General features: G+C 41.5%; 2 protein-coding genes across 2 annotated transcripts; both read left to right on the forward strand.

The window, feature by feature from the left end:
* The first annotated feature begins 123 nt into the window (after positions 1-123).
* LOC119996155 (DEAD-box ATP-dependent RNA helicase 15-like) lies at positions 124-1,294 on the forward strand. Its single transcript, XM_038842689.1, has 3 exons — positions 124-191; positions 434-595; positions 926-1,294. The coding sequence occupies exons 1-3, from the start codon at positions 124-126 to the stop codon at positions 1,071-1,073; spliced, it is 378 nt and encodes a 125-aa protein (XP_038698617.1). The 3' UTR covers positions 1,074-1,294.
* A 12,969-nt stretch (positions 1,295-14,263) lies between these two features.
* LOC119996162 (lectin 6-like) lies at positions 14,264-16,390 on the forward strand. Its single transcript, XM_038842700.1, has 4 exons — positions 14,264-14,717; positions 14,817-15,188; positions 16,055-16,194; positions 16,280-16,390. Exons 1-4 carry the CDS (start codon positions 14,264-14,266, stop codon positions 16,388-16,390), a joined length of 1,077 nt encoding a protein of 358 aa, XP_038698628.1.
* Positions 16,391-16,856: the final 466 nt, after the last annotated feature.

Consider the following 16,856-nt stretch of genomic DNA (forward strand, 5'->3'; position numbering starts at 1 on the left):
AGACCATTTGCCAATTCTCTTCTTGCATTTCATTACATAAAGACACTTTCCTTTTTATGACAAGCTATATTACATAACTTCATCCAAAATGATATGTGTCCACAATTTTGGTGTCCATAATCTATGTGGTATGAGAAAAAGTATGGGAATCATTTTGTACATCAAAATTATGGATATATAGTAATGTTTCCGTAATTTCATTAACAATTTCAAAAAATTGTTTTGATTCAGTATTCGATATTCAGTTTAGTTTTTAAATTATTTTTTTTCCTGAGATTTATTGTACTAAAATAAAAATAAATAAATCAAACTAATCTTCTTAAAAAAATAAACCCCCAAATCCTCTACTCACAGCAGCCTAACAGGTATTATTTCGCTCGAAACCCTAATCTATACACGCTTACCGATTCGTTATTGTCAGCCCTAACTTTAGATTTTTGTGCTTTAATGTGGATTTTTGTTATTGTGAATCTTCGTTTTGTAGAGAATCAAGGGAGAACGAAGCATACGAGGAGGAGCTTCTCGACTATGAAGAAGACGAAGAGAAAGCCCCGGATTCAGTCGGTGCCAAAGTTAATGGCGAAGCTGCCAAAAAGTAAATAACTAATTTATGGCTGATTCTGTGTTCTTGCTTTGAATGTGCTGGAAGAAAAGTGGCATCCCATTGTTATGATTGTGTAACTCAAAAAATATGGGGAATACTGAGTTTAACCTTAGAGTGATCTCGGTTTGCTTTGCCATTACTGGCTATATTATTATGGTTCAATGGTTCATTCTGCTATATCATGTTGGTTGCGTTGTTGGATTTAAGTTGTGATGTAGGATTCAATTAGACTATATGCTATATTATCCTGCTTTTGCTTGTACCTGTCTTGATTTTTTCCATTCATGAATTACTACTACTCTTCTTTCTTTTTTTTTGTAGGGGCTATGTTGGAATGCACAGTTCAGAATTCAGAGACTTCCTCCTGAAGCCAGAGCTTCTCCGAGCTATTGTGGATTCTGGATTTGAGCATCCTTCTGAAGGCAAACCACAAAACTCATTATTTTTGTTGCTTTTAGTTCATAGCTAATTAGCTATGATTTTACACCAACCCATTTTTTTCAATCACCAAGCTATTTGTTTGAAATATTGTAGAGAAAGTTTACAAAAAAAAGTTATGTATTGTCATTAGCCCAATCGGAAATGGCCTTGTAAGATATACCTCATGCAGGCTTAGAGCATCCGAGTGGGTCTTACCGTTAAGAAGATCATTGGATTGGTTAATGGGCTTAGCCCTAGACTTGTAAGATACCTCGTGGGCTTAGTGAACTCTACTATGACTATCCATTTACGGTATGGTGAAATTAAGTACCAAGTATTTTTAATACTTGATTTAGATACTTTTGTTTGAATCTAATTATATTGCTTTAATTACTTGTTTATGTTAGTTGTTAATTAATAAAACTACAAACGCAATTCTTCAAATAGTGTACAACTTAATTATAATCGGTACTCAATTGCTTGTCAAAATATCATCGTAAAAATGATATTTTATTTCATCACTTTATTACTTCTACTATTTATGCGCTTGTAATACAATTCACAAACAAGCCTCCACCATGAAAATCGTAACACCAAACCATCATATTCATCTTGGTATTCATACAAAGAATTGTTGGTTGTTTGATAGCTAAACGGCTAAACCCAGAACACCCATATTTTTCACGCACTGAAGTCTAAACAACTTACTGTTTGTGCATGTACACTTGTATTCAACCAAATGCTAAAACTTGACACGTATCTTGCACACTTGCATCTTTACACACCACACCATTTGAAGCTACTAGATATATCTCCTTGTCTTCCGTCATACTTTTGTTCAGGTTTGTTGAGAATCGAATCATATGACGACCTCAAAAGTATGGAACTCCTTACTAATCAGTTAGGTTGAGTAAAGGTGTACATCGAGCTGGGTCTGGCCAGGCCGGTTACCCAATAATTGACGAAACGAAAGACAATGCACAATTAGGGAATGCTCACTCAGTCAAACTGTTTGGGCACAATCGTAGGTACCATAAATCTAACGTGTTTTGCAATCCAATCTATATATGTTACCCGGAAATTTTTAACAAAACCCACTCCACTAGCTTAGAGATGTTATCGGTCTAGGTCCTGATTTATCGATTTGGCAAAAGATGCAGAAGAAAACATATTACGTGTCCGTATGTGTGTGTGTGTTTTGCACATTTGATCCCAAACCAATAGAACCGTCGAAAACTCAAATAGACGCAATTTGATTAGCAACTAGTACAAACTACAACGAAAACGAAAGACAAATTAAAGCACAATCACTCGGTCAAAATGTTTGGGCTTAATCGTAAGTATCATGTTTCTAATAATGTGTTTTGCCAGCCAATCTATGTTAGCTTTGTTTTTATAACGTTTTTATCTTCCCATTACATGACAACATTTGTATATAGATATATACTGAATTTGGTTCAGATGAATGATGCGTCTCATAGCTCTACAACTGAAAATAATGACAATGGAGTTTGAGATAATATCCAGAGAGTGCATCAAACCTTCTCCAGCAAATCATCACCTCAAAACCCACAAAATCTCTCTCCTTGATCAACTCGTCCCCTCCGCATACTTTCCCATAATTCTCTTTTATCCACCAAACCAAGCCTCCATCTCTCAAACATCACAAGTGCTGAAACAGTCTCTCTCGCAGATACTAAGTCTTTACTACCCTCTCGCCGGAAAAGCCAAGGTCGACGATCTTTCCGTTGATTGCAATGATGAAGGCGCTTGTTATATAAATGCCAGAATCAATTGCAATTTATGTGACTTCCTCAAACACCCCACTATCTCAGCATTCCCCAAAATATTGCCAGACCAGATCATTTACGGAGAAATAACTCCTGGAGCTCATCTTTTGATGATTCAAGAAACTCTGTTTTCTTGTGGTGGCATTGCCATTGGTGTGGTTGCTTCACACAAGATTTTTGATGCAACTGCTCTGTGTACATTCATGAGAACTTGGGCAACTATTGCTCGAGATTCAATTGAAGGAGCTCCGACTCCTGATTTCAGTGCCTCATCAATTTTCCCCCAAGACCATCTATTCCCACAACATCTAACCACTGTAGGTTTGTCAAGTCTCTTGATTACAAATGGCATGTCTGTTACAAAGAGGTTTGTGTTTGATGGATCAGTCTTGAGCAATCTCAAAGCCAAAGCAGCAAGCTCAATTGTGCCAGACCCTTCTCGCACAGAGGTTGCCTCTGCATTCCTTCTTAAACGCATAATGTCTGCATTGAAGGTAAAATCAGGTACCCAAAAATCAATTTTCCTGACAAATACAGTGAATTTCCGACGAAGGGCTGTCCCGCAATTCTCAGAAACTTCGGTGGGAAATTTTGTGATTTTAGCGGTGGCCATGATATCAAAAACAGATGGTGAGGAAATAGAGTTGTGCGATTTCGTCCGTCAGATGAGGGAAGCTGTTTTGGCAATCAACGATGACCTTGTGAAGAGCTTTGAAGGTGATGAAGGATCGGGGAATCTTTGCAGGGCCATGAAAGAGATTCGTGAATTAGTTTTGACGTCTATATCCGAGGAAATGGAACAACTTTCGATGAATAGCTGGTGCAACCTTGGGCTTTATGAAGTCGATTATGGGTGGGGAAAACCTTCATGGATTCCGTATGCGGGTGCGGCCCAACTGGTGGCTGGGCATAATCATGGGAATATGATCCATTTTATGGACGCAAGAGATAACAAAGGAGTGGAAGCATGGGTCACACTGGATGAACAAGTGATGCCTCTGTTAGAACATGACGAGGAACTACTTTCTTTAGCCTTGGTTAATCCGAGTCCTCTATAAACTGTTTTCATGATACATTACATTGTCACATCTATAACATTTGGCGTATCTCCCAGTCCCAATTGATTTAGGGATATGGATAAGCTTACATTTCTTAAATGTCAATTTTAATTTCTATGTTTTATGTTGTTTGTTCGATCAGATCGCAAATTAATAAATAAGTGAATGTTATCGGCTAGTATATTAATTCCTTGGCATGGTATATTGGTATATTATAAAAAAATGTCAATTGCATTTTATATCATTTTTATCATATTCTAACAGATAATTGAATATGAAATTATCAAGAAAATTATTATCGAGTATGATGGTAAATTGAGAACCATCAGCAAGTTAATATGACACAAGAGTTTGGTCTCAATCAAACAAAAGTGGATTTCCCAGCATCAAATAACGATTCAGAATAGCACATTATATCAACAATTATTATTATGGAAAATAATTACTGAAACCCTTCCATCAAAATCAGTTTTGACTTCATGCTTTGCTTCTCCGGCGAGAAAGAATTCCAGCATCTGCTTCTTCTCAGTTTGGCGCAAACCTTAGCAATACAACCGCCCAGCCCAATGGGCCTTAACGTGTGGCCCATCTTTCAGTCCTGTCGGGTGCCTTTTAAGTCATGGTTGGGTTAGGAAGGAGGCAGTTCTGGTTGTTGAAGATTTTATTTGTCTTTATTGTCTTGTCCTAGCTTGGGAGTGAATCTCAACTGTCTGTAAGAGAGTGAATCTCATTATCTGGGAGTGATTCTCAGTCTCTTGTAGTGTTCTCCTCTGTTTGTAACAGCTACTGATCGTTGATCTAGATATATATATATATATATCTACCAGTCCCACCTTTACCATTATTCCAGATCTGTTTGGTTATTCTCTCTGCGTTTGCATCAATTTTGGTATCAGAGGTTTGCGTGTGCCTTCATGAGTACCACACGCAGCGGTCGGAACTATGGTGCCCCCGAATCCCGGGTGGAACAGTTGTTGGAGGACATGTCTCGTAGGATGGATCTCGTGGAAGACATGTCTCGCCGAATGGATCTCGTGGTGGATAAGGTCGACACCATGTGGGAACACCTCTTTCCTACAGTTGCCACTGATGCAGATCATCCTGTTAATCAGGACCCCCTCATTGGGAATGTTGATGCTCCAGATCGTGTTAGTCGCGCATCTAGTCCTGATAGTTTGAATGAACTTGCAGATCCGCCTCCTGCGGTCGATCTACCTGTTGCTACTCCACCACACCCACCACCACCAAACCAACTCCACCTCAATATCTCCCGACCCCGGCCACAGCTACCACCCACCACCCACCACTACCGAAATCCAGGAGTTCCCCTAGTACGCCCCCCCCCCTCACCCTCACCCTCACCCTCACCCTCACCCTCACCCTCACCCTCACCCCACCGGTACCCTCCTAATCACCAGCCTTACCCACCACCAAATCCATCTTACCCACAATATGCGCAGGGGCCACGCCCACCATATCCACCTCCAAATCCCTACGACGAGCTTGGGTATGCCGGGTATCACTCCCGCGAAACCATTGGCCAACCTGGTTTTCCTAGACACTATGACCAGTACTCTGACGTATCCCGACGTGTTAAGCTCGAAATTTCAGATTTCTCGGGCAATATGGAGCCCAATGAGTTCAAGGACTGGTTGACTGCCTTAGAAGAGTATCTTCAGTGGTACAATGTGCCTGCTGGGGCCACGGTTCAGTTGGTTAAGGCCAAGTTAAAAGGGGCAGCCAAAGTGTGGTGGCTCAATGTTGAAGCACAACAATACCGGCTCCAGCAACCTGCCATTGTTGATTGGGAGGAGATGAAAGCACGATTGAACAAAAAGTATCTTCCCAAGAATTATCGTGCCTTAAAATTTCGAGCACTTTTGAATTTACGCCAAGACCGTCTCTCAGTGGACGAGTATGCCCATCAATTCCACGACCTCAGCGTCCGTAGTGGCGTTACTGAAGATGAAGAACAAACTTTGACTCGTTTTATCAATGGCCTTAACGATGAAATCAAACGGCACATGTTGTCTATGCAGTTGTCTTTAAACACTTTAGAGGAAGCCCATCAGATTGCAAAGGAGATTGAGACCCAACTCAAGTCAGCTTATCCCCGTCCCAAGATTTTGCCTTTTGATGGCAAGGCCACTGATTTGAAGGGTTTGCGCGGCCGATCCGATCATTCCAACTCTGTTCCTATCCGCCCCAATCTCCCCAGCAGAAAGTTGCTCTTGTATGTGAGAGTGAGTTGGTGCAGTTGGCCCAGGATGATGCTGAACCGTCTGAATCCCAAACCATTGACTGCGAAGAAGAAGAGTTAGAAGCGTCTACATTACCCAGTTGTGTCATTCGACGAATCCTCACAGGGCAGGGACAAGTGGCTGAAAGTGATGATAGTTGGCTTCGGACTAGTATCTTCCATACCCGAGTGGAATTTGGGAAAGGAGCATTAGATGTCATCATCGACAGTGGTAGTGGAATGAATGTGGTTGCGGAAGACCTTGTGAAGCGGATGGGGTTGAAGATTAATGACCACCCCACACCTTACCGTGTTAGTTGGGTGAATGACACGTCGATTCCGGTGACATCACAATGTCTAATTGCTTTTTCTCTTGGCAAGTATCACGACTCAGTTTGTTGTGATGTTCTCCCGATGACAGCGTGCCAACTCCTCCTTGGGCGGCCCTGGTTATATGACAATGATGTTGTGTACCAAGGACGAGCTAACACCTATTCCTTTCTGGACAAGGGAAGGAGGGTTATACTTAAGCCCATGCGGCCCGGCAACAGTGCAGTCCTGCCTATACCTCCACGAAAATCTCACCAAGGGGTTCTGTCATCAGAATCACAGGTCCTCACTATGAGTCAGTTTGAGCAAGCTTGTAAGGAATCGCAATTATGTCTTATTGTGATGGGTCAACCTACCAAGACAGCACCGAATACAGACATAGACAGGAACCCCGAGCTCGTTAAGCTCTTGGCAGAGTATACTTCAATAATGCCTGAGGACCTACCAAACACATTACCACCCATGCGCTCTATTCAACATGCCATTGATCTTATCCCCGGGTCCAGTCTACCAAATCTGCCAGCCTATAGGATGAATCCTAAAGAGCACGATGAATTACGGCGACAAGTAGAAGGGCTTTTGGACAAGGGTTTCATTCGGGAGAGTACTAGTCCGTGTGTTGTGCCCGCGCTATTAACACCAAAAAAAGATGGGACGTGGCGTATGTGCGTGGATAGTCGAGCTATTAATAAGCTCACCATCAAGTATCGTTTCCCATTCCTCGGCTTGATGACCTTACGGACCAGCTTTGCGGCGCTAGTGTGTTCTCTAAAATAGACCTCAAAAGTGGCTACCATCAAGTCAGAATTCGGCCCGGTGATGAATGGAAAACGACATTTAAAACTCGAGATGGTCTCTATGAGTGGCTTGTCATGCCCTTCGGGCTCTCCAATGCCCCGAGTACCTTTATACGATTGATGACACAAACATTCAGGCCATACATTGGGAAGTTTATTGTTATTTACTTTGATGACATCCTTGTGTTTAGCAACAATACCAATGATCACATTGAACATCTGAGAGTGGTTTTTCAGATTTTGCAGGTTGAACAACTCTTTGTGAACCGCCAAAAGTGCTTATTCTTACAAAGGCGCGTCACCTTTTTGGGCTTTGTTATCTCCGACCAGGGACTCGAGGCTGATTCTGCGAAAATTCGTGCTATTCTAGAATGGCCAACACCGACGAGTGTGCATGATATTCGTAGTTTTCATGGTCTGGCCACTTTTTATCGGAGGTTCATTCGTGGATTTAGTACCGTGGTAGCACCATTGACTGAGTGTCTTAAGTCCCCTACCTTCCACTGGACTGTTGCTACCGAAGCCGCCTTTGTGGACATCAAAGCTCGCATGACACAAGCCCCGGTTTTAAGGCTGCCTAATTTTGAACAAGTATTTGAAGCGGCTTGTGATGCATCCCATGTGGGAATCGGTGGTGTCCTAAGTCAGGGAGGACATCCGATTGCCATTTTTAGTGAAAAACTAAATGTCTGCCGCACGCGCTATTCAGCTTATGATATTGAGCTTTATGCTTTGGTTCAGACGATAAAGCATTGGAAGCATTATTTGGTGTATCGTGAGTTTGTCTTATTCACGGACCATGATTCATTGCGGCACCTACAGTCCCAGCAGAAGTTGAATGCCCGCCACGCTAGGTGGTTTGATTTCTTACAGCAATTCAACTTTGTGATCAAACACAAGGCTGGCAAGGATAATCGAGTAGCTGATGCGCTAAGTCGACGATTACATGTCCTGGTAGCCTTCAAGGCCACTGTCACAGGGTTCGACCAATTCCCCCAACAGTATGCTGGGGATTCTGATTTTTCTGAAGCATGGTCTGCTCTCCGGGATGGTAGTCTTCCAGCAAACAGCAGTTATCTTCTACATGACGGGTTCCTATTTCGTGATTTGAGGCTGTGCATACCATCCGGTTCTATAAGAGAATTTTTGGTCCTAGAGTTGCATGAAGGGGGATTAGCTGGCCATTTTGGTATTGATAAAACTCTCTCTTTGGTGGAGGATAGGTTTTATTGGCCTCACTTAAGGCGAGACGTGACTAAGGTGGTGAAACAGTGTCGTGTATGTCAGATCAACAAGGGTGCCAAGGGCAATGCAGGACTTTACACACCTTTGCAAGTCCCTGATCACCCGTGGGAGCACCTAAGCCTCGACTTTGTGTTGGGCCTACCTAGGACAACTGCTGGTTACGACTCTATTATGGTTGTGGTTGACCGGTTTTCCAAAATGGCTCACTTTGTCGCATGCAATCGGACTCATGATGCCTCCCGCATCGCCTCTCTCTTCCTCCAAAACATCGTCCGTTTACATGGCTTACCATTGAGTTTGGTTTCTGACAGGGACAGTAAATTCGTGAGTTATTTTTGGAAGACACTATGGATTAAACTAGGTACCAAATTAAAATTTTCGAGTGCGTTTCATCCCCAATCCGACGGACAAACTGAAGTGGTTAATCGCAGTCTTGGAAATCTTCTACGTTGTCTCGTCAGTGACCATGGAAGTACTTGGGATACGGTTTTTCCCATAGCAGAGTTTGCCTTCAACAGCTCTCGCAATCGGACCATTGGATGTTCTCCGTTTGAGGCTGCTTATGGGATCCAACCAAGAGCCCCCATTGATCTGCATACCTTACCCAGTAAACTGCGGCCTAGTGAGTTAGCTTTGGAGTTGGCGGATCACATCAGGTCGGTCCATGCAGATATCAAACGGCGCATTATCTTGAGCAACGATAAGTACAAGCAACAAGCCGATCACCATCGTCGATATGCAGAATTCCAGGTGGGTGATTGGGTCCTTATTCGGCTCCGAGCGGAGCGTTTCGCTCCTGGAACTTATCATAAACTACATGCTCGCAAGGCTGGTCCCTACCCGATTAAACAACGCCTGGGTTCCAATGCTTACCTGGTAGATTTACCTGGTAACCTAAAGATTAGTCCCATCTTTAATGTGGAGGATCTCACTCTCTCTGTGTCACCAACTGATCCTGATACTCCTTCACCTTACCTGTCCGCCACCCCACAAACTGAAGAGGTCCCAGCAACTATCTTAGATCACCAGTTCGTGACTACTCGACGTGGTGGTTATGACAAGTTCCTCGTGTCGTGGAGTGACAAACCCCTCTCTGAAGCAGCGTGGATGACTAGTACACAGTTACACTCTGTTTGTCCTGGCCTTTTAGAGCAATATGTGGCTCGTTCTTCATCGGAGCTGAATTCTCCAGGGGAGGAGGGAATTGGCGCAAACCTTAGCAATACAACCGTCCAGCCCAATGGGCCTTAACGTGTGGCCCATCTTTCAGTCCTGTCGGGTGCCTTTTAAGTCATGGTTGGCTTAGGAAGGAGGCAGTTCTGGTTGTTGAAGATTTTATTTGTCTTTATTGTCTTGTCCTAGCTTGGGAGTGAATCTCAACTGTCTGTAAGAGAGTGAATCTCATTATCCGGGAGTGATTCTCAGTCTCTTGTAGTGTTTTCCTCTGTTTGTAACAGCTACTGATCGTTGATCTAGATATATATATATATATCTACCAGTCCCACCTTTACCATTATTCCAGATCTGTTTGGTTATTCTCTCTGCATTTGCATCACAGTTATCTCTCAGCAGTGGGCGAGAAAGTTGGGGAAACATCCTCTCTGCCTCGGCCAACATCGCTGATCTTCTCGTTGGTGAGCCACGGCCGCCAGACTGGCTGTTCAATAAGCCAGTGACAATGACGCTGCGGTAAACGACCCTATTCGTGTGTTGTTTTGAATCACGTAGGCTTTAATTTATCATCCGAGTGGCCGAGTGGGCCTTAGTAAACTACTATTGGACCGTTAAACTAGTAATACATCGTTAAGAAGATCATTGGATCAGTTAATGGGCTTAGCCCAATGACATCGTATATCGAATGGACTAGTGATACCTTATGGGCTTAGTAAACTCTAGTTACTCTACTATCCATTGACACTTGACAGTGTGGCTTAGGAAATAATCGCTGCATTTTAGAGTATCCTAATGGGCCTGAGCACAATTTACGTAATGATAGCTTTAGTCACACCCTGATTTTTTCTAAAGACATCCAATCTAAGTTGACTATCCCTTGTAAAAATCAGTTGACGGGGTGTCTTTAAAAAAAACCAGGGTGTGACTAAAGCTAACCTTTACTTAAGGTTGTAGATGCGAATTCTTTTATTTGGGCTGGGTCCTTTTTTCTCAATCCACTTCTTGAATGTAAGACATGGTAATGGAATAGAAGCATGGTTACGTACGAAGGGATTGGATGAACACTCATGACCCTGTTAGAACAGGAGAGCCAAACCCAAAACTGTAGGGGTAAATTGCCACAATCATTGAAAGGTCAATTTTTATCTTCGTGGAGTCCGTCTGCAACTTTAAATCCTGCAAATGTCACAACAAGAACAACTGTAAAAGCTCCTTAACCGGTTTGGGTGGTGCCGGTGCCCGGTCGTGGAGGCTCCGACGATCAAATTAGTATTTATTGGAGATGGAAGACCGACTATGGTTTTAGTGTTTTGTCTGAGTGTATTTAGTGAAGTTTTGGGAAAATATAGTTCTTTTTGTTCTTTGGGTTGGAAAAATGCTCGATTCCCACGCATATAGTTGAAAGGGGTATTTATAAAAAAAATGGGGATCGACCTCGGGAATTGTGTGTTACTTCCACTTGTCCCATTGGACCAAATTGTATAGAATAGATGTACGAAAGTCCATTATCTCGGTTGTGTCAGGGTTGATAGGTAAATGATGAGATAAGACTACAATATGAAATGATTATGACAGGTGTCGATAGGGGCATGGGTAGAATAGTAGGCAGTAATTAATGAATAGATATTTACATGAAAGAATGTCATACCTAGGGATATGAAGCTGTCACATCCACTAATATCGGTTGTAACCTGAATTGGTTGAAACTCCTTTACAAAGGAAATAATCCATAAAGTGGCGCTCAGACGTACCAGCGCCCTCGTTATGTTGGTGCCTCTACACAGTCGCCAATACAGTAGAGATACCTTGGGACCTAGTTCCTGTCTTAGGAAATGGTTACTGTGAACATAATAAAGCAAGTGACCCAAAAGACATTAGCTGCAAGTGTCAAATATAGTGTCAGATAAAGTTGGCATGACTATAACATTACTTAGCTATGATGCAAAGGTTATATGTGGGCCTTAGATTGGGCCTTATGCTGGGCCTAACTGTAGTGGTTAGGCCTGTGGACTCAAATAGTCCAATTAGATTTGTCGTTTACATGACTTGGTGGGATCACATCATTTTTGGCAACTACAAGAACCATCCAAGGGAAGTGAATTGGTTTTTGATATAGCCTCGACCATGAAAATCATTTCACCAAACCATCATCTTACAATAAATTCGTGGTTACAGGTAGCCGGCTAGCAGTAGAGTACTGGAATTGCTTGATAGTACTTCCTAAACCCAGAACACCCACATTTTTCACGCAATAAAATAAACAACTTACTTGTTTTTTGCATTATTGTACTTCATTTGTTTGCATTGAATGTTGTTTGTTGCTAAAAAGTGACATGTCACTGCCGCACTTGCATTTTTACACACCACACCATGTGAACACAGTACCATGAAGCTAGAGATATCTCCGTCGAACTTTTGTTCTGTTGTGGAAATCGTAATCCTTCATGCATGTCAAATAAAACGCCTTAATAATCAGTTAGCGGGGCTGGCCCTAGCCCTAAGCAGCCAAAGTTAGGGCTTTAGACATAAGCTAGACTGGCACAAGGGACACCATAATGTTTAGAAAAATTATATATATATTTTTGATTAAAAAACAACACGAAAGAAGAAAATAACTTCGAAAAGGTCACAAAATGACAAACAAATTTTTTAACAAAACCTAGTCCAAGCAAAATCACCGAGTCAAAATGTTTGGGCTCAAACGTAAGTAGCTTGTTTTTGCGTGCGCCAATCTATTGTTAGCTGCTTCTTCTTCTTTTTTTTTTTTTTGTTATATCGTTTTTTCTTCCTATTACATGGCAACATGTGTATATATACCGAATTTGGTTCAGATGAATCATGCAGCTCTACAGTTGGAAAATAATTTCGACAATGGAGGTTGAGATAGTATCCAGAGACTGCATCAAACCTTCTCCAACAACTCATCATCTCAAAACCCACAAAATCTCTCTCCTTGATCAACTCTTCCCCTCCAGTCTCCGCATACTTTCACATAATTCTCTTTTATCCACCAAACCAAGCCTCCATCTCTCAAACATAGTGTTGAAACAATCTCTCTCACAGATACCAACTCTTAATTACTACCCTCTCGCCCGAAACACGAAGGACAATCTTTCCATTGATTGCAATTTATGTGACTATCTCGAAAACCCCACAACCTCAGCATTCTCCAAATTTTTGCCAGACGAGATCATTTCCGGAGAAATAACACCCGGATCTCATGTGTTTGATGATTCAAGAAATTATATATGTTTTCTTGTGGTAGCATGGTGTGGTTGATGGATCAGACAAAGCCGAAGCAGCAAGCTAAATTGTGCCCAACCCGACTCGCATAGAGCTAGGTTGCCTCTGCATTCCTTTTTAAACGAATAATATCTTCATTGAAGGTAAAATCAGGTACCCAAAAATCAGCTTACGTGACAAATACAGTGAATTTCAGACGGAAGAGCTGTCCCACAATTCCTAGAAACTTTTGTAGGGAATTCACTGCATTTGTCACGAAGAGCTGATTTCTGGGTTCCTGATTTTACCTCCGATGTAGACATTATGCGTTTAAAAAGGACTGCAGAGGGAACCTCTGTGCGAGTCGGGTTGGACACAATTGAGCTTGCTGCTTTGGTTTTGAGATTGCCAATACTGATCCATCGAACAATTTTAATCCAATTGTTGGAAAGGTGTTAAGGATAATCATATATGTTCATTCACAATCATGAGTTTTTCTTGTTTAGCGTTTTTGCAATGCCAGGTTTGGTTTTTTGTCTGGTTTTGGTTCTCATAGTGAGATGTTGTATGCCTTGCGGTTTTACTTGTTCAATTAACTTGAATAAAACTCAAATTTATCAAAAAGAAAAAAAAGATTTGAAAGATCTGTCCCATCACATCGCACTTTTGTTTTTCCATTTTTCTCTATCATTAGAAAAATATAAATATGTAAATTATAAACTCTTAGAAGTTTGATATTCAGGTAATTACTTCAATGAGCATACATATTATTTTTTTTTGTTCCACGAGACACTACATAGAGAATTTTATTAAGTTATAGCCTATAACCCAACAATTCATTTGAATTCTTTTAAGCTAAAAACAGCAAAGCAAAAAACATAGATTTTTTCTCACAAATGCTCGATGAGAAGTTAACTCCTTTGTTGTTGCCGTCCGTATTTTTACACATATATAGTTGTCAACTTTAGAGAATTAGCTAGTATCCCCTATGCAATTGAAAAATACTAAAGAATATACACAGCGGAAGAACATAAGTACTAGCTGGCTTATATGATTCGCAGTGGTTGTAATTACAAAGATAGATATTTGGCTTTACCTTAGTTGATGCCGCATTTTGTACATATCTACGAAAAGTACAAGAATTACGTTGAATATATTAATTCCCAGATATGTACAAATGCCTGGATCATTTCAAAATAATTAATTAAACACAGCCGAAACCTCTTATTCCAAAATTAGTTTGAAGAATTAAACCTAAACATTAACGAACATGGAGTAGAGAACGATGATGCTATTCACTATATATACGAACGTTAAGGTATTGGTTTATCATCCATCACAAGTTGTAAGAAAATTTCTTGATCATACATATTATCTATACAAGAATGTTTCTGCTTCTACTCCTAATTGCTAATTTTCTCAACCAAGCTTATAGTACTAATTATGGTCCAAGCCCTGCCCCTACTCCTGCCATACCTCCACTACCCTTCTCATCTGAGTTAATTTTCCCCAAGTTCGACAGTGATGCTTGCAGTGCCAGCAGCCCATTGACGTGCACAGGCGCAGTCACCGCTAGCGATCATGGCTACTTAAGTCTTACCCCGGAGCCACAACCAAACTCACTGCTCAACCACAACCAGGTTGGGAGGGTTCTATACAAGTACCCTTTGGTTGCATGGCCGGCAATTATCTCTACCACCTTCACATTTAGAATCACTGTCTCCCCCAGTTCACCAGGTTATGGAGATGGAATAACATTTGTCATGGCTCCAGATGGCGGTCCCTCGCCACCTTATAGCTATGGCTCCTTTCTTGGACTCATGAATCGATCAACTATAGGTATAATATATATGTATGTATATACAGTTGATTTAGGGTATATAGATAATTAAGCTTAATTAATTTAATGATTCCTTGCATATATATATATTCATGCAGGTCGTAGGAATCTTCGTCAATTAGCGGTGGAGTTTGATACTTACAAGAACGATTTTGACATCGATGGGAATCACTTTGCTATTGACACAATAAGTGTTGAACAATCCATTATATCCAGGAGTCTTAACGACACTGGTATTAATCTCAAGAGTGGAAGAGACATCAAGGTTCGAATTGATTATAATGGTTGGACAAAAGAGTTTGAAATTTCCGTTGGGTATGGATCAGACTCACTGGTGAAGTTTTCTACATTTCTTATGGACATCTCATATGTGGTTCCAAAGTCGGTTTATGTGGGCTTCACAGCCTCCACGGGGGCTTTCACCGAGAGTCATAAGCTTCTCAGTTGGGAGTTCTTAACTAGGCATGCAAGTCAGTGAAGAATGACCAATTGATCAAATTACATGTCAATTTTAATTTCTTTGTGTTTTATGTTTTCAATTGCAAATTAATGAATGAGTGAATGTTGTCGGCTAGCTTTAGCTGATAACATCTCCCTTTTATTTTGTAATTTCAAGATACATGTTGAGTGAATTAATTATGTCGACCGTTGGATCAGAATGAATTTCTGGTGCCTCCCTCCGTTAATTTTTAGAATTTTTAGACTTTTAGTCGCCAACTCGGTGTAGTATGTCGGTGACTCGGTGTGTGTGAGGCCTACAATTGGGCCTCTAAGACCTATAATTGGGCCTCAAACTTACGCTAAAAAGCACAAGATATGATGTTATTCCGATGGGCCGAAAGGCTCAAAACCCACAAGACAAATACGTACGTACTCGTCTCTTGCTTTCCCTCTACTCTCTGCTTGCGCTATATCAAACAGATACTGAGATCTCATTCTGGCTCCTCCATCTGCTTCTATCTCTATTCTCTCTTCTGTCTGATTGAGATGCATGCTCTGAAGTCTGACACAACAAGCAGATTTATCAATCCCTGAATCTCCGCATCCCTAGCGTCCAATATCGATTGCGAAAGATGGAGCCAGACTTGTGATAGGTTCTTAAGGATAGATTAGTCATTTTACATGTCAGTTGATTAATTGTTGTTAATATTCTGTTTTAGTGTTAACTAAATGCTGACATGACAAGTTGTCACATGTGTAACGTGTAACTCTAGCTATATGAGAAGTGTTGTTAGTTTATGATTGATATGAAATGAAGAGTACTCTTCACGTGTGTTCTTGTTTCTCTCTGTAATTCATCTTCTTCTTCTTCCATTTCTCTTTGCATTTGGTTAAGGTTTGAAAGAGGTTCTTATCAACTTGAGTATCAAAGACCTCGTCCATGATCTGCGTTGCGGTTCTTCCGATCGGGACTTTCTCACTGGCGATCTCGAGGTGTTACTACTCCATGTTCATGCGGCACCATACAATCCTACTGTCAGAGATCATCTCGTTCTTCAAACAGATAATCGCTCTCGCTGCTCCATAAGCTTCTCTCTATTATCTCTTCTGTTTGATTTAGATGGTCTCAAGTCGGATACAACAAGCAGATTTTTCAATCCCTGAATCTCCCCCATCCCTAGCGTCCAATCTCAATTGCGCAAGATGTGAGTATCAAAGACCTGTACCATGATCCGCGTTGCGGTCCTTCCGATCGGAACTGTTTCACTGGCGATTTCGCGGTGTTACTGCTCCATGTTCATGGGGAACCATACGATCCTACTGTCGGCGATCATCTCGTTCTTCACGGAGCACCAGAAGTCTCCATTCGCTAACTAGCCTTTGGCGACAGTTGGCGGAGATCCTCCCTGCCCCTGCGTCTGATCTGGACTCGGTATCGAGCAACTCAACTCTGCGTGTGAGGGCTACTACTCCGGGCTTGTCTCTCCGTTGAGCTACATAGTTAGTGCGCACCTTCATCTTTTCTGATCTTTATTTTTGGCTAATTTAACTGGTATGTCGTTTACGAGTTGGAGAGGTTCACAATGACTTTTATTTAGGGTTCCATAGCAGAAGTCAATTGAATTCTACTAGCGGTATATAGTTAACGGCCATGAAGCATTTTCTTTGTTTGGATTGCAGAATAGAGTGCATCAGTA

Source organism: Tripterygium wilfordii, chromosome 4 (assembly GCF_013401445.1).
Source record: "Tripterygium wilfordii isolate XIE 37 chromosome 4, ASM1340144v1, whole genome shotgun sequence".
NCBI lineage: Eukaryota > Viridiplantae > Streptophyta > Magnoliopsida > Celastrales > Celastraceae > Tripterygium > Tripterygium wilfordii.